At 45.0% G+C, this 26,031-nt stretch overlaps 1 protein-coding gene across 1 annotated transcript; it reads right to left on the minus strand.

Moving 5' to 3' along the window:
* Nucleotides 1-248: 248 nt before the first annotated feature.
* On the minus strand, nucleotides 249-17,875 carry CALHM4 (calcium homeostasis modulator family member 4). Its single transcript, XM_073575969.1, has 2 exons — nucleotides 17,226-17,875; nucleotides 249-836 (listed from the first exon to the last, which is right to left on the minus strand). The coding sequence occupies exons 1-2, from the start codon at nucleotides 17,784-17,786 to the stop codon at nucleotides 414-416; spliced, it is 984 nt and encodes a 327-aa protein (XP_073432070.1). The 5' UTR covers nucleotides 17,787-17,875; the 3' UTR covers nucleotides 249-413.
* Between the last annotated feature and the right edge of the window lie 8,156 nt (nucleotides 17,876-26,031).

Below are 26,031 nucleotides of genomic sequence, written 5' to 3' on the forward strand. Positions count from 1 at the left end.
TGTCAGTGAGCATTTCAGCTAACACTATAAGGAAATTGGTATTAATACTTCTAACAGACTATAGCTCAAAGGTTAGACCACGCTGTAACTTCAAAAGAAAACAGAAAAAGCTAGTTATATCTCTTTCTTTCTCATAATTTGGTTCATTTGTGCACTATTATAGCACTGAATGTGAAGTTAAATTACAATTTTAATATATATTGGTAAGAGTTGGTTGGTAAGATGGAAATATACAAATGACACATGACAAGATTAGAACACTTTTATTGCTTGAAGCCAATCATTTCTGTTCAGTCTCTTTAAGGGTGAAATGATTTACATAGATCTATGCCCCCATCCATGCAAACATCCAGGAACCTATACCATTTGACTCACTGAGCCATTCACCGACAAATATAGTAAACTATAAAATTTTAGGAAGTTCCGGCCGGGGAAGTCGTGTCCACCGGGACTTGTCCTACATCAATAGGAATAATTTTCCCATCGGCTGGTTCCTCATCCGCCCATGCATGAAGAAGACTGTAATGACAATAATCCTGATTGACTACTTTTAACAGGTCAAGGCCAGAGATAGTTCTCCAATCCATATGTGAAGGGATGCGAATTTCAGAAATGTTTTTACTACCAGGCGAGAACCCAAAAAACTTCTTGATGTTCTGCATGGCATACACTTTTGAGTGTTTATTTGCTGCTTGCTCAAACAGAGTCTGCTCATTGTTGACGTAGCTGGTCCAGTACCGCAAATGCAGGTAAGTAAGAGGAGAACAACACCTAGCGATACACAGGATCAAGAAGAACAGGATCGCCACAAATGCTATCAAGAGCCATCCAGTAACCTGTAAGAAATCACAAGGAGAAATAATTAAAAGTATAATTCTTCATTAAACAACCTGGAAATATTTGCGTTGCAATGGAAAGAACATTACTTGAAATAAGATAAAGTTACCTCCTCAAATATCAATTTACATGACTGCTATTAATACAAGACAGGTTGGGGCAGGACTCCCTGCACCCCATTAATAAGCTGTTTGAAGGAGATATGATGGCTCCTGGAAGCTCCAAATCAACTTTGTTTTTTAGATTGGTTGGTACTGCAAACACAATACTTTTAGTGTGATGGTATTGCAGTTTTGTCCCATTTCAGTGGGTGCCCCAGCCCCTTCAAATAGTTGATTGGTGATGGTTTCAAGAGTCAATCTTCCAAAAATATAATATTGTTGACCTATGCCAGTGGCATACCACTAACAGGAACAGACCATGTAACATCTATGGGGGATGTGAGTCAGAAGGTGGGGGTAGCATCATACTCTATGGGCGCCATGAAAGGGATATCATAATGGTTGAGTAAACTAAGAGGCTTCAGTAGGGGCTACATTATTGCATGGCTCCCAACCGTCCCGATTCTCACGGGACAGTCCTGTTTTTGACACCCCCCACCTGCGTCCTGCCTGGTACACTATTTTTCCCGCATTGCACTGAGCCGCCACCCCCCCATCCTCACCGTCTCAGAGAGCCACCGCAGCCTGCAATGATGTGGCTAGGCTGTGAGTTCTGTGTGCACAGGACCTGTGATGAGGTCACAGGAGGGGAGGAGTCAGGGGTCACATGATCAGAAGCTCCGTGTCTGCAGGACTCTGCTGTGCTGGCTGTCATGGTGCTGGATGTGGTAAAGTTTATGTGGGGTTTACAGGGTGGATGGAGCGGAGCCGTGTGTGTGTGCAGTGGAGCCGTGTGTGTATGGAGCGGAGTCGTGTGTGTATGGAGCGGAATCGTGTGTGCATGGAGCGGGGCCGTGTGTGCATGGAGCGGAGCCGTGTGTGTACAGAGCGGAGCCACGTGTGTACGAGGTGTATGGAGCGGAGCCGTGTGTACGAGGTGTATGGAGCAGAGCCATGTGTGTATGGAGCGGAGCCGTGTATGTACGGAGCAGAGCCACGTGTGTACGAGGTGTACTAAGCGGAGCCGCATGTGTACGAGGCGTACAGAGCAGGGCCACGTGTACGAGGCGTACGGAATGGAGCCCTGTGTGTATGAAGTGTACGGAGCTGAGCCGTGTGTTTACGGAGTTGAGCAGAGCCATGTGTGTACGAGGTGTACGGAGCAGAGCCGTGTGTGTACGAGGTGTACGGATCGGAGCCCTGTGTGTACGAAGTGTATGGAGCTGAGACATGTGTGTACGGAGCGGAGCCACGTGTGCGCGGGGCATACAAAACGGAGCCCTGTGTGTACGAAGTGTACGGAGCTGAGCCGTGTGTGTACGGAGCAGAGCCGTGGGTGTACGGACTGGAGCTGCGTGTGTACAAGGTTTACAATGGATCCATGTGTACAAGGTGTACAGAGCGTGGCTGCATGTGTACAAGGTGTATGGAGCAGAGCCGCATGTGTACGATGTTTCCAGAGTGGAGCCATGTGTGTGTGAGAGGTGTACGGTGCGGAGTTGTGTGTGTACGAGGCATACAAAGTGGAACCGTGTGTGTATGACATGTGCGGAGCCATGCGTGTACAAGGTGTATGGTGGGGAGCATTCATACCTCCCAACCATTTCCGGATCCAGCAGGACAGTCCCGATTTTGAGACTGCCCCGGCCAGGAGGTTACTTTTCCCGCGGACACAGGAGTACATGGCGGAACCCCGAGGAGCATTTTAAAATTCGCATGTGACGTTCCACCGGAAGTGACATGCTGGAAGCTGACCGGAAATGAGGTAATTTCGGGAGTAGATTGTGACGGAACTATGGAGGCACTTCACGGAATGCTACAGATCCATCACCGTGTCCTCCAACAGTGCGGACAGCGGGATTGCCTTGGACTCGGGGATGCCGGCCATGTGAGCGGATCATGACATGTCCTGCATCAGGAGGCTCAGGTGGGCACTGCAATGGGAGCCGGACTGCTATAGTATCGTTATAGAATCTTTCTTTCCCATCTTCCTTTCTCTCTCTCTGTTCTTTCTTTCACACTGTTCTTTCTTTCTTTCCCCTCTTTCTCTAATATTTCTTTCTCTGATCTTCCTTTCTCTCTCTCTGTTCTTCCTTTCTCTCTCTCTCTGTTCTTTCCCCTCTTTCTTTCTCTCTCTGTTCTTTCTTTCCTCCCTCTGTTTTTTCTCTCTGTTCTTTCTTTCTCTTTCTCTCTCTGTTCTTTCTTTCTCCTTTCTTTCTTTCTCTCTGTTCTTTCTTTCTCTCTGTTCTTTCTTTCTTTCCCCTCTTTCTTTCTCTCTATTCTTTCTTTCCCTGTTTCCCCCTTTTTTCTCTCTCTGTTCTTTTTCTTTCTTCTTTCTCAGTTCTTTTATTCTGTCCCATCTTTCATTCTCTCTGTTCTTTCTTTCTCTATCTGTTCTTTCTCTCTTTCCCCTCTATCTTTCTTTCTCTTTCGCTCTCTGTTATTTCTTTATTTCCCCTCTTTCTTTCTCTTTTTCTGTTCTTTCATTCTCTCTCTGTTCTTTCTCTCTGTTCTTTCTTTCCCCTCTTTCTCTTTCTCTCTCTGTTCTTTCTTTCCCCGCGCCACAGCCTTTGTCCCTCTTTCCCTTCTTCAAAAGTTGGGAGGTATGTTATTGTGTAAGAGTCACAATACATGACCCTCTCCTTGTCTTTAAAAAGAATCTGTCAGCAGGGTTTCGCTTTGGTCACATGTTCACTATTTGGTCACTATTTTACCTCAGTATTTGTAAGCCAAAATCAGGAGAGGAACAATCAGAGGAAAAGTAAAATAGAAACATGTCACCACTTCTAGATTTATCACCCACTTCTGGTTTTGTCTTACAAATACTGATGTAAAATACTGACTAAACACTGAGCATGTGAACATGGCTTTGGAAAGATATAAAAAAAAAGCAAAAAGAAGGCACTAGCCTTGCTCTAAATCATATATATTATACCGTTCCGACAGATTGGACTAACAGTCAGCAGCATAAACATCATCTTCTGTGAGGCTCATCCTTAGGATAGGAATGTATAGTCCATGAAGGGTAGAACTCTGGAAGACAGCAAGGGGCACTCACCACTAACAAGGGGCACGCGTCACTAACAAGTGGCACTCACCACTAACAAGTGGCATTCACCACTAACAAGGGAGACTCACCACTAACAAGGGGCACTCGCCACTAACAAGGGAAACTCGTCACTAACAAGCGGCACTCACCACTTGATGTAAAATCCTTTGTTTTCATTTTATTGAGCTATCACATTACACCAGGGGACATAAAGACAAATTGGTAAACCGCTTTTTTGCATGAAATCCTTTCTAATCTAAGTCATCTAAATGTGAAATAAGGCTAACCTAAATTTTAATGCATCTGTGTTCAGCATTAGAGGTAATGCATGTTTTAGGCTGTGTGCACACGTTGCATTTTTGTAAGCGTTTCCGCAGCGTTTATGCCGGATCAGACGCTGCAGAAACGCTTACAAGATGCTTCCAATTAATTTGCATGCGTTTTTGGCTTTTTGTGCCAATGCGTGCGTTTTTAACCGCTCAGGAATCGCTTAGTGGCTAAAAACGCAGCATGCTCATTAATTTCCGCATAGCTGAGCGTTTTTAGCATTCCCCCAATGTTCCCAGAAAACGCGTGTCAAAAAACGCGTCAAAAACGTGCGGCTTTTTGGCAAAAACCGCGTAAGAAAAAGACGCACGTTTTCTGGGAAAGGGGATGCGATTCCTGAGTGTTTAAAAACGCTAGCGTGGGCACATAGCCTAAAAGCCGTGCAAATGGATAGTAATAAATGTTACCCACTTCACATAGAGAAAACTAAAACAAGATTAATCCATTTTGCCGTCACATTCTATAAAGATTTCAAGATGTAATATATTATATTTTATTTTCTCTAATTTGTGCCCTAATTTGAAGGCAATGCCTACACACCCTACCTTTTCATGTAATATTTATACCATCTTAACAAGTCTGAGGGCAACAAGATCACAGCATTAAACCATGAAAGTAATCACACCTGAACACTTTACTTTGAACTAAGACCTCTTATTCTTTTCAAAAATTGATTTAAGTATTCATGTATGTAAATACTTCTGCATTGAGAGGTTCACATAAAAGCGGTTATCCAACCTTTGAAAAAAAAATTGACTCCCAAATAAAAACTATATTCACCTTTTCTCTCCTCTGGCAACTCAGCATAGTAGCTGTAATGGTCCTCTTGATCTGACCAGCACTGTGGTGGACACAGACAGAACAGGGCCCCATGTTCAAGAACAATATATGGGCCCTTTGCAGTCTAACAGCTCATAATGCACTGCTCCACCTGCTTTGGAGATGGTAATGGGACTCCATACCTATTGGGTCCCTGTGCAGTTTAAAGGTTTCACCAATGGTATGTCCACCCCTTGACCAGCGTACCATTGGTGTCACTGCTCAGGAATGAAAGCCATAAGGCTACAAGTATGGCATGTGATCACTAAGGACACCCATTGACTGCAACAATCACATGCCTGCCCAAGCGGCAAACAAATACCAGAAGGACCACATGTTTATTTTGATAATTCCTCCCATTTTCTGTTTTATTTTTATGTTTTTTCATTGGTTAATGCTAGAGATGAGTGAATTTGTTAGGATTCGGTACCAAATACGATCAGACTCGAATATTGTTTTTTGCAATATTTGTCGAACACAGTCGAACATCATTAGAGTCAATGGTAGTAAAAATCACCGAATATGTTCGGAACTGATCATAAGACATACATTTGAGCTGAATAGCATTCAAATACGTCAAAATCAGATTTGGATCCAAAATCCAAACAAATTCGCTCATCTCTATTAATGACCTCTTTAAGTTCCATACAATTAAATCTACATACTACTTGCAGTCGTTGGTGGTGAGGAGCTGCTAAGAAAGAGCAACACCTGCTCTGGCATACTACATTAAGCCATATATTGCACGTTCGTCCATTAATACTAATGGACATCATGTAATATTACATTACTACTGTAGCAAAGTCGGACCCAAATTAATCATTTGATCTTATCACAGTTTTTTCAGTTCTGGTTTTCATTGTCTCTTTCTACTTTCTGCATTATAAAGGGATAGAACCAAATCAAATATGGGGTTGCATGTAGGAATTTCAATGGCTTCTTCTGACAGCTTTTCATCATATACTTTTTTGGGGTCTGATAAGCTAGGGCAGTGTTTCCCAGATCCAGTCCTCACTGCCCCTCAACAAATCAGGTTTTCACCTTTTCCTTAGTATTGCACAGGTGAATTATTATCAAGGCATCAAAAATTGCCACAGTTTCAGGACGTTCTGAAAACGTGATTTGTTGGGTGGCTGTGAGGACTGGATTTAGGAAACACTGGGCTAAGTGACGGGGCACAAACAATTTGAGGTCTGCTAATTCAAGTCATGGAGTTTTTTCTAGTCATCATACATAAAGGGGGCCACGCAAATTAGATTTACGCTATGTTGACTTTCATACAATTTTAGCAGGACCAGCCTGCCATCTTATGTGTATGACATGATGGGCTGGAATTGGTGTGGCCTATGTTGAAAAAAATAAAATTGGGATGTATTGTTCTTGTAGGGAGATAAGGCCTCGGAAAGAGGTGTGTGGAATAGAAAAATTACTTTTTAAATATGTTAGTGGTTAAAAAATAAAAGCAGAGTTTGTTAGAAATAGCTTTCAGTAGAATGAACATTCAGGTACTGAAATTGTATGGCCACAGCATGAAACATAAAGCAGACGGTAAATCACTAAAAGGAGGCCAAGGTGTTGTGAGTTCATTTTCCCCTTTGTCACTGAGGTCTGGTGAACTCCCTATTCTGGTAAAGGAAGGTAATGAGCCTGATTATCAGGCACCTGAGTCTAATGATGATGACTGGCTGAGTAGAGTCACGGACTGGATATAAGGCTGCCGACGCCCTTCTGCCCTGCGGGTGATTTCTCTGTGGACTTCTAGGAAACCAGTCTGATTCCTGCTCCTCTAAAGCTAAGTTTTCTGCTTTGCCTGTTAGCATTTGTGTCTTGTTTTTGTTTGCCTTGCTTTTCTGGATTCTGCCATTCCCTGCTGGGGTGAGCTGATTCTTCTTTTGCCTGTTGCTCTGTCTTCAGAATATTCCTGAGTACTGACATAGTCTTTTTGAAGCCTAGCATCTTCAGGGCCTTTTTCACTGTCAGTCTGTTGGCTCTTATTTTCATAGGGTTTTTCACGGATTGCAGACAGCAGCCTTCCTGTCCTTTCCTATCTAGTTAGCTTGGGCCCCGTCTTTGATCAGTCTATCTTTCTGTCTGTGTTGTGTTCTTTCTTCTTGCTTCACCATCATTATATGTGGGGGGCTGCCTATTGCTTTGGGGTCTGCTCTGGGGCAGTTTAGATTTCCCTTTCTGTCTTTAGGCTATTTAATTCTCCGGCTGTGATTGAGGGGTCTAGGGCATCGGAGGAACCCCCCACGGCTACTGCTAGTTGTGTTGATAGGTTCAGGGGTCTGCAATCCGATAGCTGCCAACCTCTCTGGTTTTCTGGACTTAGCTAGCATTTCTGTTTTTGCCTCCTACGGTGACTCAATCATAACAGAATCACCCGCCATACCGCAGATCCTAGGGTACTCAATAGCAGGAAAGAATTGTGTTAAAAAAAAAAAAAAAAGAGAGTGTGTATATTCTTTCCTCTATATCTCTGAGGCCGTAGGGGGAATTTTTTTTTTTTCTCTCAATGGAGATAAAGCAATTGTCTGATCATGTGGAGCAGCTCGCTGCGGAAGTGTGGGGAATTTCCGCCTACCTTGCTCGTTCGCATGCTGTTGAACCAAAGATCCCTACACCTGATGTATTTTTTGGTGATCGATCTAAATTTTTGAGTTTCAAAAATAATTGTAAATTATTTTTTGCCTTGAAGCCTAACTCGTCAGGGAGCTCCGCGCAGCAGGTTAAAATTGTCATCTCTTTGCTGCGTGGCGATCCCCAGGATTGGGCGTTTTCTTTGAAACCAGATGATCCTATTCTGACTAATGTGAACGCATTCTTTCAAGCCTTGGGGTTGTTGTATGACGAACCTAATGCTATTGATCAGGCTGAAAAGACCCTGTTGGCATTGAACCAGGGTCGAGATTCTGCAGAGTTGTACTGTCAAAAGTTCCGAAAGTGGGCGGTCCTTACTACCTGGAATGATAATGCCTTGGCTGCTCTCTTTCGGAAGGGTTTGTCAGAAGCCGTAAAAGATACTATGGTGGGATTTCCTGTTCCCTCTGGTCTGGATGATTCTATGTCATTAGCCATTCAGGTTAATCGGCGTTTACGTGAACGCAGGATTGCACGAGAGGTGTTGCCACCGGTAGAACAGATGTCTGAACCTATGCAATGTGATAGAGTTTTGTCTAAGGCGCAACGTCAGGAGTTCAGAAGGCGTAATAAGCTGTGTTTTTTCTGTGGAGATGCCTCACATATTATTTCTGTTTGTCCTAAATGAGAGAAACGCTTTGCACACACGTTTTCTGTTGGTGGTGTTCAACCTAAGTTTCTTCTGGCTATTACTCTGATCTGCTCCCTGTCAAAGGCTTTTGTGGATTCGGGAGCAGCGCTAAACCTAATGGACTTGGATTTTGCTAAACGTTGTGGATTTCCTATGACACCTCTGCAGATGCCTATCCCTTTGAGGGGGATTGATGCTACTCCTTTGGCGAAAAATAAACCTCAGTTTTGGACCCAGGTGGTCATGCGGGTCGCCCCAGACCATCAAGAAAATTGCAGATTTTTGGTGCTACATGGTCTGCATGATGCCGTTGTTCTGGGGTTTCCCTGGTTGCAAATTCATAATCCAGTCTTGGTTTGGAAATCTGTGTCTGTGGTGAGTTGGGGTTGTCGGTGTGCCTGTAGTGAGGCTCCGGTTTTTTTCCACCTCTCCTCAGTCGCATGATGTTCCTGACTATTTGGCGGACTTTTATGATGTATTTAGTGAGAATGAGTCTGCGTCCTTGCCTCCTCATAGGAGTTATGTGCAATTGAACTGAGCCCGGGGTGTAAATTTCCCAAGGGTCGGCTCTTCAATTTATCTGTACCCGAGCACGAGGCTATGCGGTCCTATATTAAGGAGGCGTTGGAGAAGGGTCATATTAGACCATCCTCTTCACCCTTAGGTGCCGGGGTTTTTTTTGTGGACAAAAAGGATGGTTCTTTAAGGCCTTGTATTGATTATCGTGCCCTCAACAAAATTACTATTAAATATCAGTATCCGTTACCCCTGATTTCGGATCTATTCTCTAGAGTTAGAGGTGCTTGCTGGTTTACCAAGCTTGACCTCAGGGGGGCGTATAATCTTACCTGCATTAAGCAGGGGGATGAATGGAAGATGGCGTTTAATACTCCGGAGGGACATTTTGAGTACCTGGTGATGCCTTTTGGGCTCACTAATGCCCCTTCTGTCTTCCAGTGCTTCATGAACGATATTTTCCGAGACTTTGTCGATAAATTTTTGATTATCTGGATGATATTTTGATCTTCTCCAAGGATTGGGATTCTCATGTGGAACATATTCGGACTGTGTTCCAGATCTTGAGGGAGAATTCCCTGTATGTCAAAGGATCGAAATGCCTTTTTGGAGTACAGAGGATTTCATTTTTGGGATTTATTTTGTCTCCATTAACTATTGAAATGGACCCGGCCAAGGTACAGGCCATTTATGATTGGGTTCAGCCCACTTCTTTGAAGGCCCTCCAGAAGTTTTTGGGTTTTGCTAATTTTTATCCGAAATTTATAGCAAAATTTTCTAGTATTGCCAAGCCATTGACTGATCTGACTAAGAAGGGTGCTGATGTGTTGAATTGGTCTCCGGAGGCTGTTGCTTCCTTTCAGGAGCTGAAGCGAAGATTTACCTCCGCCCCGGTTTTGCGGCAACCTGATGTCTCACTCCCGTTCCAGGTAGAGGTGGATGCTTCTGAGATTGGTGCAGGAGCTGTTTTGTCCCAAAAGGATCCTGTAACATCTAAAATGAATCCCTGTGCTTTCTTTTCCCGATAGTTCTCTCCATCTGAATGTAACTATGATGTGGGGAATCGGGAACTGTTGGCCATGAAATGGGCATTTGAGGAGTGGAGACATTGGTTGGAGGGAGCTAAACATAAAGTTGTGGTCCTCACTGACCACAAGAATTTGATTTACCTAGAGGCGGCTAAACGCTTGAACCCTAGACAGGCTAGGTGGGCCTTGTTTTTTACACGTTTTGATTTTGTGGTCTCTTTCTTCCTGGAACTAAGAATGTCAAGGCAGACGCCCTCTCTAGGAGCTTCTGTGCTGATTCTCCTGTGGTGACCAAGCCTGCTACCATCTTAGGCGAAGGGGTAGTTCTTTCTGCCATCTCGCCTGATTTGAGACTTGCTCTGCAAGAGTTCCAGGAGAACAAACCTGAGCGTTGTCCCATTTGGAAAGTTGTATGTTCCTGACCAGTGGAAGAAGAGAGTGATGTCTGAAGTTCATTGCTCTGCATTGGCTGGTCATCCAGGTATTTTTGGTACTAGGGATCTGGTGAGTCGCTCTTTTTGGTGGCCCACCTTGTCTCATGATGTCAGGAATTTTGTGCAGTCCTGTGGGACTTGCTCCCGGTCTAAATCTTGTTCTCGCTCTAGTGGGTTGTTGATGCCTTTGCCTGTCCCCAGGAGGCCATGGACCCATATTTCAATGGATTTCATCTCTGATATGCCGGTCTCTCAAAGAATGACTGTTATTTGGGTGATTTGTGATAGGTTCTCTAAGATGGTTCATCTTGTACCACTCCCTAAGTTGCCGTCTTCCTCTGAGTTGGTGCCCCTGTTTTTGCAACAGGTAGTTTGCTTGCACGGGATTCCTGAGAACATTGTATCTGACAGAGGAGTTCAGTTTGTGTCTAGATTTTGGAGGACTTTCTGTTCCAAGCTGGGAATTCAGTTGTCCTTCTCCTCTGCTTTTCACCCTCAGACCAATGGGCAGACAGAGAGAACAAACCAGACCTTGGAGTCGTATTTGAGATGTTTTATTTCCGCTGATCAGGATGATTGGGTTTCATTTTTGCCCTTGGCAGAATTTGCTTTAAATAATAGAGCTAGTTCTGCCACTTTGATGTCACCTTTTTTTTGTAACTTTGGGTTTCATCCTCGATTTTCTTCAGGGCAGGTGGAGCCTTCTGCCTGCCCAGGTGTTGACACTGTGGTGGAGAGAATGCACCAAATCTGGGACCATGTGGTGGATAAGTTATCTCTCTCCCAGGAAAAGGCCCCAGCGGTTTTCCATCCGACATAGGACCATTGGTCCCCAGTTTAAGATTGGTGATATGGTGTGGTTATCATCAAAAAATATTGCTATGAAGGTGGCTTCTCCTAAGTTTAAGCCTAGATTTATTGGACCTTACAAGATTTTGGAGATTATTAATCCGGTCTCTTTTCGTTTGGCTCTCCCTGTCACATTTAAAATCCATAATGTGTTCCATAAGTCCTTGTTGAAGAGGTTTGTTGAACCAGTTGTTCCTGGGGTGGCACCTCCGGACCCTGTATTGGTTGAAGGTAACATAAAATATGAGGTAGAGAAAATACTGGATTCCCATCTGGCTAGACGGAGACTCCAGTATTTGGTTAAGTGGAAGGGTTATGGTCAGGAGGATAATTCCTGGGTCTCTGCCTCTGATATTCATGCCAAAAGATTGGTGCGTGCCTTTCATCGGGCTCACCCTGATCGCCCTGGTGGCGTGGTTGAGGGTTCGGTGACCCCTCCTCAAGGGGGAGGTACTGTTGTGAGTTCATTTTCCCCTTCGTCACTAAGGTCTGGTGAACTCCCTATTCTGGTAAAGGAAGGTAATGAGCCTGATTATCAGGCACCTGAGTCTAATGATGATGACTGGCTGAGTGGAGTCACGGACTGGATATAAGGCTGCCGATGCCCTTCTGCCCTGCGGGTGATTTCTCTGTGGACTTCTAGGAAACCAGTCTGATTCCTGCTCCTCTAAAGCTAAGTTTTCTGCTTTGCCTGTTAGCATTTGTGTTTTGTTTTTGTTTGCCTTGCTTTTCTGGATTCTGCCATTCCCTGCTGGGGTGAGCTGATTCTTCTTTTGCCTGTTGCTCTGTCTTCAGAATATTCCTGAGTACTGACATAGTCTTTTTGAAGCCTAGCGTCTTCAGGGCCTTTTTCACTGTCAGTCTGTTGGCTCTTATTTTCATAGGGTTTTTCACGGATTGCAGACAGCAGCCTTCCTGTCCTTTCCTATCTAGTTAGCTTGGGCCCCGTCTTTGCTCAGTCTATCTTTCTGTCTGTGTTGTGTTCTTTCTTCTTGCTTCACCGTCATTATATGTGGGGGGCTGCCTATTGCTTTGGGGTCTGCTCTGGGGCAGTTTAGATTTCCCTTTCTGTCTTTAGGCTATTTAATTCTCCGGCTGTGATCGAGGGGTCTAGGGCATCGTAGGAACCCCCCACGGCTACTGCTAGTTGTGTTGATAGGTTCAGGGGTCTGCAATCCGATAGCTGCCAACCTCTCTGGTTTTCTGGACTTAGCTAGCATTTCTGTTTTTGCCTCCTACGGTGAGTCAATCATAACACCAAGGGGTACTCCCCTATTGAATATATTTGACTTGTATTTATAACTTCGTTTGATCACTCATTTTAGCCAATATTTTTTTTGCACTGTTTTAGCTAATAGGGAGTGGACTTATCCCTGTTATATGCAAATCTCATATTGGGCAGCATATTTTGGTGACAGATATGCTTTAGGCTAGATTCACACTAGTGTTACCAAGCGCAGGGCTGCCGCTAAGCTCCGCCCCCCAGCTGCGCCCCCTCCGGTCAGCTTCTCCTCTGATCACATGACGCTGCACGCGATCAGCGTACCCTATATTTGGCGTTGGGTAAGCTGGTTGTGTGCTTGCAAGATTTTGCCGGCGCTTGCACCCTCTTAGCACTGCGCCGTGCGCACAAAAATGCAACAGAGTGCGTTTTTGTGCACTTGGCGCAACACCAAAAGGGTGCGAGCGCCGGCAAAATCATGCCAGCGCACGACCAGCGCACCCAACACTAAATATAGGGTACGCTGATCGCATGCAGCGTCATGCGATCAGAGGAGGAGCTGACCGGAGGGGGCGTGGCTGGGGCGGAGCTTAACGGAGGCCCTGCGCTTCGTAACTTTAGTGTTAAACTAGCCTTAATATGGTCCTTTAAACACATTGGACCCAATTCATCATCGCATTTACAACAGGTTTTTTCTTGCATGAATACCTCTACTTTTTGATCTGTGAAACATTCATCAAACAATTTGCGCCTTTTTTAAGTTATCTTTCATGGTTTAGTTAATTTTCAGATTTTTTTACATCAATTTAGCTTTTAGCTAAATTCATGAAACTTGTGGGAAAAATCAATGAATTTGGCACAAAAAGAGATAAGTAAAAGCCACAAGTCAAAAAAGAAAAGTGACTTAAAAAAACCCCTGCAAATAATGAATTGACCCATTGTGAAAAAACACATTACGTATGTTGGCAAGCTTGCATAGACAAGCACACATATTAAAATTGAGAGGGGAAGGAAAAGGAAAAAAAAGGTACTATTAGTCTGCAGGAATTTAAGGAAAGTATATTTACGCTAAAAATGCCACAAGAGAAAACTATGATACACCTAATAAATCACCTCCTAACCACCCTGCATCTGAGGATTAATGTACCATGTACTGTATGTGCAAACACTTGGTAAGAGCCTGGGTTGGGTTCATAATTACCTGTTTTTCATGGTTTTTGAATGCATTAAACACAGTGACTCATCAATGAGGAACATCACCTCAGGTACTATAATGGTAGACTGTCACATACACACAGTATTGTATAAAAATCAATAAATATGCTATAAATGTACAGCAAATGTGGATTTTTCCAAAGTGATGTACATATGTGAATATGGACACCTGTTCTCATTTATATATTATATGGCACATTCTGGGAAAACCTCTTTAATATATAGTTTAGAAATTTATAAATGGATCTGTTGGAAAAAAAAAGAACACTAAGGCAGAATTACTTTGGTAGAAAATATGAAAATGTTAGCATTTTCTGTTTCATTTAGTTTTAGACTACTCATGATTTGGTTTTCTGGGGGACTTGTGCGCAGTAGAAAGTGACCAACTTGCACCAAAATTTTGACACAAAAAATTATTCTAAAAGTAAACCGACCAAGATGTGATATTTAATCAGCCAAATGTTTCTGAAGGGATGAGCGAATCTTTTGAAATTTCAGGTCGACAAATTCTCCCCAGATATTCGATTTGTTTCAAATTTCAATACTGAAAAGCTTGAAATTGCTCATAAAGTACATGGCAGGGAGAGTAGAGAGAGAACCTCACTGACCATAAGAGCTTACACTTTACAGGTGAGAAAATGAGGACCCCACTGGCCATAACCGCTTACAATTAACAGGCAATAGAGAAAGGACTCTGCTGACCATAAGAGCTTACACTTTACAGTAGAGATAGAGGACCTCACTGATCATAAGAGATTACCATCTATAGGAGAGGACTCCCAAAGGCCACGTTTACACTCTACAGAAGAGAAAGGATCCTCAGAACCATATGAGCTTACACTTTACAGCAGTGGTCCCAACCTTTCTAACCTTGAGAGCCACATCCAGCTCTGAAGAGAGTCGCAAGCCACATCCAGCTCAGAGAGGGTAGCGAGCCACATCCAGCTCTGAGAGAGGGTTGCGAGCCATGTTCAGCTTTGAGAGATGGTCGCGAGCCACATCTGGCTCCCACACTCCCTCACATTAGTAGCAAACAAAGCCCCTATTATGGGAATAATGACAGCCAAAGCTTTTCCACGGAACAGTACACCAAGATCCAAGGGTACCTACTATTCCCCCTTCAGTATTCTCCCATCAAGAACTCCCACCACACTGTGATTTCCAGCTTCAAGCACCTCCTCTGACCGGTAGTATCATCCTTTCTCCAGCACACCATCCTTAAATTATCTCTAAGCCCCTAAGACCAGTACATGTGTACCCGGATCTGCTTTTCTGTGCCGGACTACTCACAAAATTCACCATTTTGAGATGTGCTCTTCATAGCACTTTGCTAGACCTGGAGCTAATGCACTAAGCTAGCAAACAGCCGCGAGCCACAATTCATGAGATTGCGAGTCACGTGGCACCCGAGCTACAGGTTGGGGATCCCTGCTCTACAGGAAAGAGAAAGAGGACCCTGCTTACTATAAGAGCTTATGCTTTACAGGTGAGATAAAGGACCTCACTGATTATAAGAGCTTACCCTATACAGGACAGAGAGTACCCCACTGAGCATAAAAGCTTACCCTATGCAGGTGAGCGGACCCCACTGAGAGCTTACATGATACAGACAAGAGACAGTCCCCCGCTAATCATAAGAGCTTACACTGCACAGGAGAGAGACTATCCCGCTGATCATGGTAGCTTACACTCTACAGGAAAGTGAAGACCATGCTAATCATAAGAGCTTACACTGTATAGGAGAGAGAGGATCCTGCTGATCATAGGAGCTTACACTCTACAGGAGTGAGAGAACCCTACTGACTATAAGAGCTTACTTTCTACAGGAGAGAAAGAGGACCCTGCTAGCCATAAAAGCGTACACTACAGTAGAAAGAGGAGCCTGCTGACCATAAGAGCTTGCAATTTACAGTAGAGAGGAGCCCGCTGATCATAAGATATTACACGCTACAGGAGAGAGAGAAGCCCGCTGACCATAAGAGCTTACACTCTACAGGAAAGAGAGGAACCCGCTGACCATAAGAGCTTACACTATGAAGAGAGAAAGGACCCTGTTAACCATAAAAGCTTACTCTCTACAGAAGAGATAGGAACCCGCTGACCATAAGAGCTTAAACTCTACGGGGGAGAGAAAGAACCCTGCTGACATAAGAGCTTACACTCTGCAGGAGAGAGAGGAACCCACTGACCATAAGAGCTTACACTTTACAGGAGAGAGAAGCCTTCTGACCATAAGAGCTTACACTCTACAGGAGAGAGAAGCCTTCTGACCATAAGAGCTTACACTCTACAGGAGAGAGAAGCCTTCTGACCATTAGAGCTTACACTTTACATGATAAATAGGATCCTGCTGACGATAAAGGCTTACACTTTACAGGAGAGGAGCCCATTGACTATAAGAGCTTACAATTTAAAGTAGAGAGAGGAACCCACTGATCATAAGAGCTTACACTCTACAGGAAAGAGAGGAGCCCACTAACCATAAGAAATTATACTCTACAGGAGAGAGAGACGATCTCGCTGACAATAAGAGCTAACACTGTGCAGGAGATAAGGAGATATAGACTTACCCAGTGACTCTGGAGATGGAAAACGAAACGACTTTCATACAAACTGTGATCCGCTGGGAACAACCAATCTGTGATGGTCGAGGCACTGACCACTAATGTACAAGGTATATTAACCCCATAAAATGTTATAGCTGCAGGGCATCATGGGGAAGCCTTGAGCAAGGCAGAAATGATATTTGCATGCTTTCTGACTTCATAATTCATTGTTGATACTTATGTATATTTTCACTAGCCAATTACCATAATAGCATAGTGTAAATCAGCCAGTCAATTGGGTGACAAACTTAGCTCCGCTATTTATGTAGTTGTAGCTTCCTATTTATGAACATGTCCCAATTTGTAGCTTCCGCAATGTTACAGTATGTCATCCGGAGATCGGTTATTCCCTGCTTGTATGACAATACCATTCACACATTAAGGTCGGGTCCACCAAGTCTGCATGTGTAACATCCACAGTAAATCTGGAGCAGAATAGGCATACACGTGTTGTTATAAATTTACTGCATATTTCACCTCTTCTATTTTGAAAAGAGTGAAATCTGTGATGAAAATCCACAACAGAAAAAGTCTGTGGATGAAATTTATCTTCCAGTTTACATGTCTATTCCGGTATCTGCTGCAGATTTTACCTATTAAGAAGGGGGGAGACATGAAGCGCAATAGGGTCTTATCCCACGTTACACAAAAAGGGAACACCAAGAGAACTGCTCACCTGGTGGAGATGGAGTACAGGCATGTAGAAGTGGCAGCTGCTACAGATCCACAGGTCGACCTGATACAGCGATACGTTCAGTAGGAAATAAGGGGGCTCGAGTCCTTTTGGAAGTGCATTGAGCAGCAGCGCGGGGAAAATCATTATTTCCTACTGAACATATGGCAGATTTTACCTAGGCAGATCCACAGGTACAATCTGTAGCTGTTCTGTCTGGTATGAACATACCCTGATAGAAAGTCAAACTGGCACCAAATCCTGACATCTACTTATACCTGTGATTGGTACTTGAGCTCCAGTAACACTTCTTCTCTGACCCTGGACAAATTGCTTGAAACCAGCTGGGCACAGGGGAATTGTGCCAGGGTGACCTTCCTGACGTCAGCGCTCATATTCCTAAAGATGTCATAGTGATCCACACTGGCAAATTCACTGACCGCACAGGCATAGTAGGAGCCATTTAATAGAGTGACTGCCAGCCAAGTGACTGGCGCTACCAGAGCTCTGCCAATGATGTTGCCCATCACAAAGCAGATGAGCTTATACTTCATGAGGAGGCTCTGCCTGCTTCTCTCCTGGATGCTGAAGTCATAGGTTGAGCCTGTGAATAATCTCCATGTATTGTCATTGAATATGAAGCCCACAATCAGCAGGATCAATGCTGGTACTCCCAGGAATGCCAGTCCATACCTCAGATTTTCTGTGGGGCTACACGGGCAGCTAAAAGCGAAGAACGAAAAGAGTTGCTGCCCTCCCACTGTCAGTAAGGCCACTATTGCATTGAAGATGATGGATTCCTTGCTTTTGAGGAAAGCTATAAGAGAAGTTAAAGACATGTTTGCAGTGTCCTGTGAACTTCTGTATCCTGTGTCCCAGTGTTATGTGATCTGTCTGCCTTCTCTGGGTGTGCCCTACACACGTCAACCAATTCCTGTACCTATTGTGTGTGGGAACTGTGTATACTTTTACAGATATCACCACTCCTACCCCATCTCCGAAATACACCCCCAGCCATTTACTGACTACACCCATACAAGTCCTACTCCTCCATCCAGTGAAGATGTTCATGAAACTCCTCCTAGTCTCTAAAATCTTCAAGGAGAGACCCATGAACTGAGATAGTCTCATGTCTCCAAGCGTAAAAAGTTAACGTTGTTATGGCCTATCTGGAACCAGAGGCTCTCCAGCTGTTACTAAACTCCATACATACTACATACTGCCATGTCCTGACATGCTTCTGCCGTGCGCATTAATTAAGTTTATCGATATATTTATGTGGAGTATGTATATTGTGATGATCAATTGTAGCGTTTGTAAGGGATTTGAGATGATCTACTGACCCATGATGAAAATGTTTGTTTTTAATATTGTTATACGGGAATTTTGTTGTATAATTGTTTGTATACATTTCTGTCATCACTTGATTGGTGTGTTGTTGATTGGGGTGGAGTATTTACTATTTATTGTGTGGTTGAGACATTCTGTACTGTGCTTGATAAAGATCATTGGATCGAAACGTTGCCACAGAAGGCAGATTAAATGTGAATATTTCTTTTCACCAACGTGTGGAGCGCTGTTCTTTTCTATGCTGTGGACTCTACATTGGATCCAAGAGGGACTCCTTGGACAGGACGTGCGCCAATTCATGGGTACAGTTGACCCGGTATTCCTGTGAGGTGCTATGAACCACTGTTTCGTTTACATGACTTAAATGTTTCAGATCACCAAATAAATTTACGGTAAATGTTAGACAAAGATAACACAAATAAACACAAAATGCTGTTTTTAAATGAAGGGTATCCACCTCTTGCATCTATCTTTGCATTCAGATGCAATTCTACATTACATTTTTTTACCACCAAAATATACAGTATATTCAGATGTCTTGGACGTCATATATAATGAATTTACAGTGTTTCTGATAGCTCCCCCATAGATATGTGTAAATAATATGGCCATACAGGCTATAGAATGCTGAAAACAGTCCTCCCTGTATGTCTCATATCAGATGTGTTGTTGCTGAGAAATCATTGTTTGTCACTTTATTTAAATTACCTCTTCCAGGCTGCGAGGCGGATTGTGCCTGGAGATTACTCTGCCTCCAGAGATTATTTAACATGAAGGAGGTATTCCCAGTGTGAGACAAGTAACTAAGACTGAACAGGAGAAATTAACTTTGTCTTCTTGAAAACACATTTTTATTTCTCCCTCAGCTCTGCTGTACTGCAGCAATATTACACTCTGTCTGCCTGTGAGCTGAAACTGAGAGGAACCTGCAGATGTCACTTATCAGGAGAGCAGAGAGCGGCCATTATGCATCACACTGGTAACAGTGGTAGCCATGTCACATCACACCGATAACTCCCTCTTATATTTAAAACTAGAAATAGGCCCGATGCTATCGCATCGGGAGTGCGGTGAAATTAACATCTGTGTATGCTTAGTGGTGCTGACAGGAGCAGTGCGGGTAGAACGCACAGTTGTGGCTGTTACTGCGCATACGCGGGAATTGCGGCCACAAACTGCACCTGCACAAGTGACATACACGTCACTGCTATTGCCGCGCATGCATAGTAACGACGTGACTGTTACTGCACCTGTGTGGGAATAGCGGAGACATGTACCGTATATACTCGAGGAATAAGCTGACCCGAGTATAAGCTGAGACACCTAATTTTGCCACGGAAAACTAGGTATGCTTATTGACTTGAGTATAAGGCCGGTTTCACATTTGCGCTTTATGGCGCAGCGACGGCCTGTGCACGGCCGCCGCTATGCCCCGCCCCCTGCCGGCTCCCTGCCCACCCCGTCCGGTCATCGTCGCCTACTAGCGCACATGGACGCTTGCAATCTGCGCACCCTATCTTTAGCATAGGGTGTGCAGATCGTGTGCTGGCCGTGCGCTAGCAGGATTTTGCTGTGCGCTGCGCACTTTTGAAGGTGCGCCCGTGTGTGCTGAACGCAGCATGTTGCATTTTGGCGCGCACGGCACACCTTCAAAAGTGCGCAGTGCACGGCAAAATCCTGCTAGCGCACGGCCAGCGCACGATCTGCACACCCTATGCTAAAGATAGGGTGCGCAGATCGCAAGCGTCCATGTGTGCTAGTAGGCGGCAATGACCGGATGGGGCGGGCAGGGAGCCGGCAGGGGGCGGGGCTTAGCGGTGGCCGTGCACAGGCCGTCGCTGCTCCATAAAGCGCAAATGTGAAACCGGCCTAAGCCGGGTACGCATTGTCCCCCCGATCCTGTCCTGGTATGTGTGGCTCCCCCGTCCCTGTCCTGCTATGTGTGGCTCCCCCGTCCCTGTCCTGCTATGTGTGGCTCCCCCCGTCCCTGTCCTGCTATGTGTGGCTCCCCCCATCCCTGTCCTGCTATGTGTGGCTCCCCCCATCCCTGTCCTGGTATGTGTGGCTCCCCCCGTCCCGGTATGCGGGGCTCCCTTGCCCCTGTCCTGGTATGTGGAGCTCCCCCTGTCCTTGTCCTGGTATGTGGAGCTCCCCCAGTCCCTATCCTGGTATGTGGGGCTCCCCCTGTCCTGTCCTGGTATGTGTGGCTCCCCCCATCCCTGTCCTGGTATGTGTGGCTCCCCCTGTCCCTGTCCTGGTATGTGTTTTTCCCCCCATCCCTGTCCTGGTATGTGTGGCTCCCCCCGTCCCTGTCCTGGTATGTGTGGCTCCCCCTGTCCCTGTCCTGGTATGTGTGGCTCCCCCCATCCTTGTCCTGATATGCGTGGCTCCCTCCGTCCCTGTCCTGGTATGTGTGACTTCCCCTACTGTATGTATGGCTCCCTGGTCCCATCCTGTATGTATAGCTCCCTGGTCCCATCCTGTATGTATGGCACCCTGGTCCCATCCTGTATGTATGGAGTGTGCCAAACATCATATCACCGTGTCTTATATACTGCTCAAAAAAATAAAGGGAACACTATTCCATTTGCAAGAGGCTGTTTGTGTTCCCTTTATTTTTTTAGGGCAGTATATAAGACTTGATGACACAATGCGGCTGACTAATCACAGTAATGCCAGTAGCCTACATGGCTAGTTTATTACTGTGTGTATTGGCTGTTTAACAGAAGCAGAACATGCAGGGCAAGAGCTCGAGCATGGTACTCGTGCACCCACGGTACTCGATCGGGTAACAAGCAGTGGCGTGCACGCTTGCTCATCAGTATTCCTAACCACAGGTACTATAAAAGAACAGTCCTAAGTTCCTTGAATGGATCTTGAGCTGGCCTCCCATATTAGATATGACTACCAACTGCACTACTTGGTTTATCCATAATCAAATGAGTTGACACTGAGGTTAGGTGCCAGCGCTTACGCAGTCACCATTAAGTAAAGCTCACAGTGTAGAAACTCTACTTTTTCTAGATTTAACATAATTACCCAGTGAGTCTGTGCTTTGCTCATAGACTGTATGTAGGTATTATTAAAGTGTTATCATAATCTCACCTATTACGTTAAAATGAAAAGCCCAACAAACTTTATGAGCTACATGTGCAATCATTTTAATCCCACAGAGCTCATTCAACTGTCCCACTGTTAATAAATGTCTAGGTTTGTCTTTTTTGTCCTGCAAAATAAAATGCAATTTTGCACATACAGACTTGTTACAGAATATAAGGAATACCTTCTCAGTTCCATAAGATGTCACATTCTTCTGCATACGAACTGACACAAATAGAATATCTGCGCTGCATGGAATTGTGAATGTCCTTTGCTATTGTGTGATTGCAACTAAAGGTGACCCCTTGAAGACCTCTTAATGGGGTTTTATGGTGTGAATATATTGATGACCTATTTTGGGATCGGTCACCATTATCAGATCTGTGGGGTTTTGACACCTAAGGCTAGTTTCACATTAGCGTCTTTTAGCGCTGCACTTTGTGAAACGCATGCAAAAAACGCTTCATGCGTTTGGCATGCATTTGCGTTTTTTAAGAGCATGCGTTTAAACCAGTTTGTAGCCATGTTATCTCTTAAAACGCATGCGATTTCAAACGCAGGCGTGCGCATGTCCATGCGCACTCCTGCGTTCCCATAGTCTGCAATGTGTTATTTTTGCACATTCCGTGAGCTAGCGTGTGCATGCAATTTTTGACGCCATTGGACGGACACAAGAATGCAACATGTTGCGCCGGGCGCACCTAGGCGCACACTACAAAAAAAAGCATGCTCACGAAAACGCATATGTGCGCGTGCAAACGCTAGACCATGTGCCCGCCATGTTAAACTTAGGGGCGCATGCGCATGGACACGCAGCGCTAAAAAATGCTAATGTGAAACCAGCCTAACATCCCCACTAATCAGTTGCTGCAAACTATGCAGCAGGAAGTAAACAGTAAACTCAAACGAATGTGAGCTCATCTGGAATATTGGGCAGCATCCACTGCACACTGCATGGAGCTGTGCAAAGCAGCTGTTTCATGTGTGTACATCTGGCCGCCACCAGAGCTTGTGACAGCTGATTGGTGGGGGTGCTACAGGTGCGTCTCACAAAATTAGAATATCATCAAAAAGTTAATTTATTTTAGTTCTTCAATAAAAAAAGTGAAACTCATATATTATATATAGTCATTACACACAGAGCGATCTAAGTGTTTATTTCTGTTTATGTTGATGATTATGGCTGAAAGACAATGAAAACTCCAAAGTCATTATCTCAGTAAATTAGAATACTTTATAACACCAGCTTGAAAAATGATTTTAAAATCCAAAATGTTGGCCTACTGAAATGTATGTTCAGTATATGCACTCAATACTTGGTTGGGGCTCCTTCTGTATCAATTATGGCATCAATATGACATCTAATCTTGTGAGAAGCACCTGTACATGTTGGACCAGCACTGGTCTAATATCACATAGTAACAGTGATTAAAGTTGAAGGAAGACTTTAAGTCCATCTAGTCCAACCCATATCCTATCCTAACCTGCCCTAACATGTTGATCAAGAGAAAGGCAAAAAAAATCCCATGTGGCAAACAGTAAGCTTCACATTGGGGAAAAAAATTCCTTCCCGACTCCACATACGGCAATCAGACTAGCTCCCTGGATCAACGCAATATAAGGAAACTAGTGTATATACCCTGTAATATTATACTTTTCAAGAAAGGCATCCAGTCCCTTCTTAAATTTTATTAGGGAATCACTCATTACTAGAGTTGAGCGACTTTTGGTTTTTTAGGGTCGCGTTTCGTTTCGTGAAACCCGACTTTTCCAAAAGTCGGGTCGAGCAAGATCGTCCGATTATAGGGAAAAGTCGGGGTCGTCCCGAAACACGAAACCCAATGTAAGTCAATGGGGAATAAAAGTCGGCAGTGAGAGGAGGACAGGAAACACACCAACAGTGCCCATTTGAATGCCAAAAGCATCAATTCTTCTTACTTAAGCTTGTCAACCTTAATTAACTTCATAATACAAGTTACGCACTGAAAAATGGGGGTTATTTGGCTACAGTTGTGGGGGGGGAGGGCTGGCTCCAGGTTTTCATGTGCCCTGGGCGAAAGAGCGCCCCTTTAACACATAATACCACAACTCATCATGCTCCGATACGGCAGAGAAATAGCGGTATAGTACAATGAAAAATACTTCACTTTTTACATCTCATGACGAGGCCCATCTATTTCTCCATACAGAATCATTGGTCCCATATAATGTTTGAAACAGTATATGATGAGCTCCACATAATGCTACAGTATATGTTGGTCCCCATGGATGAAGCTCCACTGTCTTATGGGCCCAAATAATGCTCCAAACATAATGGGCCCCATTTCTAATGCTCTAGTGTATAATGGGCCCTGTAAATGCTGCTCCAGTGTCTGATGTCCACCTTTGGAATGTTCCAGTGTATGGTGGGCACCATCTATCATTCTCCAGAGTATAGTGCTCCCCAAAAATTGCTCTCCCAACATTGAAAACAATCAAATAAGTCTCCTCGCTAGGGAATCCCTGTACTTGTCTGGACTCCTTGTTGTCCCCATCTTCCATCTCACTGCACAGTATTTCAACTTTTCAAGTGCTGTGATCCTGAGCAAGCAGGGGGGGCCCACTCGATGGCGACGGCACTGGCACAGGGCCCCTGATAGTACGGTGGTGTGTCTGATGGCGGGTGGGCCGAACCTGCACTTTCATCTGCAGCTTCCTCTTTGTCACCGTGTAAGATGGAACTGTATATGGGAACGGTAACCTGAGTTTCATCAGGGTCAGATTCAGGCTGTGTAGCGTGCGAGGGGAATGTAGTGGTCTGGGTCAATGTACCAGCAGATTCATCGAGCAGTGGCTGGGCATCAGTGCACTTGTGTCGCCCCCAGGAGTACGGTCGCCACAGTGGCATTACCTTCTTCCTAGGGAGTGTGATGTCATGCTTGGGAGCAACGAACGATCTCTCTAGCAGGTTAACTGATTGAGCGGCGTTATTCCCACGAGTCATGACCCTCCAAACAGCATTCATGAAGGCAAAGTGTTTGTTTTACGTGGGCAGTATGGTTGCAAAGCTGAACCTTAAAGGAATGTCTAGAATGGCACCACCAGGAGTGGAGCCTACGGTTAAATTCGACTCCACCTGGGAAACCTCAACCATGCCAGCTACAGAACAGATGCACACATTGCAAGCTTAATTCCGTTAACGAACGAGACTCCGTCATGCCCCGCGGTCCGAGTCCGGCTTACTAGAGGGACACGTGAGGCTCTGGCACATGAGATTTGCCAATAACTGTGTCATGCCCTTACATGTCCGTGGCTGCATGTGCGCTACACTGAAAAGGCCAGCGTTTGTCGCTTACAGGTGCAGATAACCCGCTCAACAACGTTAGCGATGGGGATCACTGATTACAATTATTACCCGCGAACAATGATTTCCCAGTAAGTGCAGGTCAACCGCAGTTCCGGAATTAGGCCTAACCGTCATTCCTGAAAAAATGAAAAACGTACGTGTGCAAACCACAGGTGCTGTAGCTTGCTTAACAGCTCACCAGCCGTTCTCACGCCCAGTATGGATTACACGTGATTGCACAAAGGTGAGGAAGGGTACCGTATCCCCAGATAACATGTATGGATAGCGTAAACATTCAAAATATATGTCTATACATCAGGAGGCAGGCTCAGACGGTGTTAGGCCCAGTATGGATTGCACGTGATTGCACAAAGGTTAGAAAGGGTACCGTATCCCCAGATAACATGTATGGATAGCGTACACATTCAAAATATATGTCTATACATCAGGAGGCAGGCTCAAACGGTGTTAGGCCCAGTATGGATTGCACGTGATTGCACAAAGGTGAGAAAGGGTACCGTATCCCCAGATAACATGTATGGATAGCGTACACATTCAAAATATATGTCTATACATCAGGAGGCAGGCTCAAACGGTGTCAGACACAGTATGGATTTGACGGCCCAGACTACACAGCGGAGGAGCAGGGAGAGGTAAAGATTGCAAATGCTGGGGCCCTGCCCAAGCAAGGGGGGCCCACTCGTGGGCGTCGGTACTGGCACTGGGCCCCTCATGGTACGGCGGTGTGTCTGACGGCGGGTGTGCACCACCACCGTCATAGACACTTGATTGCACTATGAGGGACCCTGTGCCAGTGCTCGCGCCCAAGAGTCGGCCTACCCACCTGTCCAGGGCAACGGCACTCGCACGGTGTCGTGCGCTAGGTGGTGACCCCGGCCATGGGGGGGAGGCAGCACAGTTAGGGAGTTTTAGAAAGTGGCATATGTTGATGTTGGACATTCAGCTGATGCAAAAGGTGAAATAGGTCAAGTCCCAGGAAGAGGTGGACCAAAGCAAGCCATTTTTCTGTCACCCTATGTGTCATCAGGGGAAGGTGGGACAAAATCCTTGGAAACCCATGCGTGGTTCATTTTAATGAAGGTTAGATCATCCACATTTTGGGTTGACAGACGGGTCCTTTTTTCTGTCAGGATTGATCCAGCTGCACTGAAGACTCTTTCCGATAGCACACTTGCAGCTGGGCAAGCGAGCTCCTGTAAGGCATATTGTGCCAATTCAGGCCAGGTGTCCAGTTTAGCGGCCCAATAGTCAAAGGGGAATGACCTGTGTGGGAGAACATCGATATGGAA

The sequence above is a fragment of the Dendrobates tinctorius genome, unplaced genomic scaffold (genome assembly GCF_039654945.1).
Source record: "Dendrobates tinctorius isolate UK_male_01 unplaced genomic scaffold, ASM3965494v1 ptg000046l, whole genome shotgun sequence".
NCBI lineage: Eukaryota > Metazoa > Chordata > Amphibia > Anura > Dendrobatidae > Dendrobates > Dendrobates tinctorius.

Bases quoted from the DNA above. Each gene is read 5' to 3' on its own strand.
- CALHM4 (XM_073575969.1), bottom strand. From the start codon at position 17,786: ATGTCTTTAACTTCTCTTATAGCTTTCCTCAAAAGCAAGGAATCCATC. The intron at 837-17,225 runs GTATAAGTAGAT...GATTTCTTACAG, and splicing joins AGCTCAAGTACCAATCACAG to GTTACTGGATGGCTCTTGAT.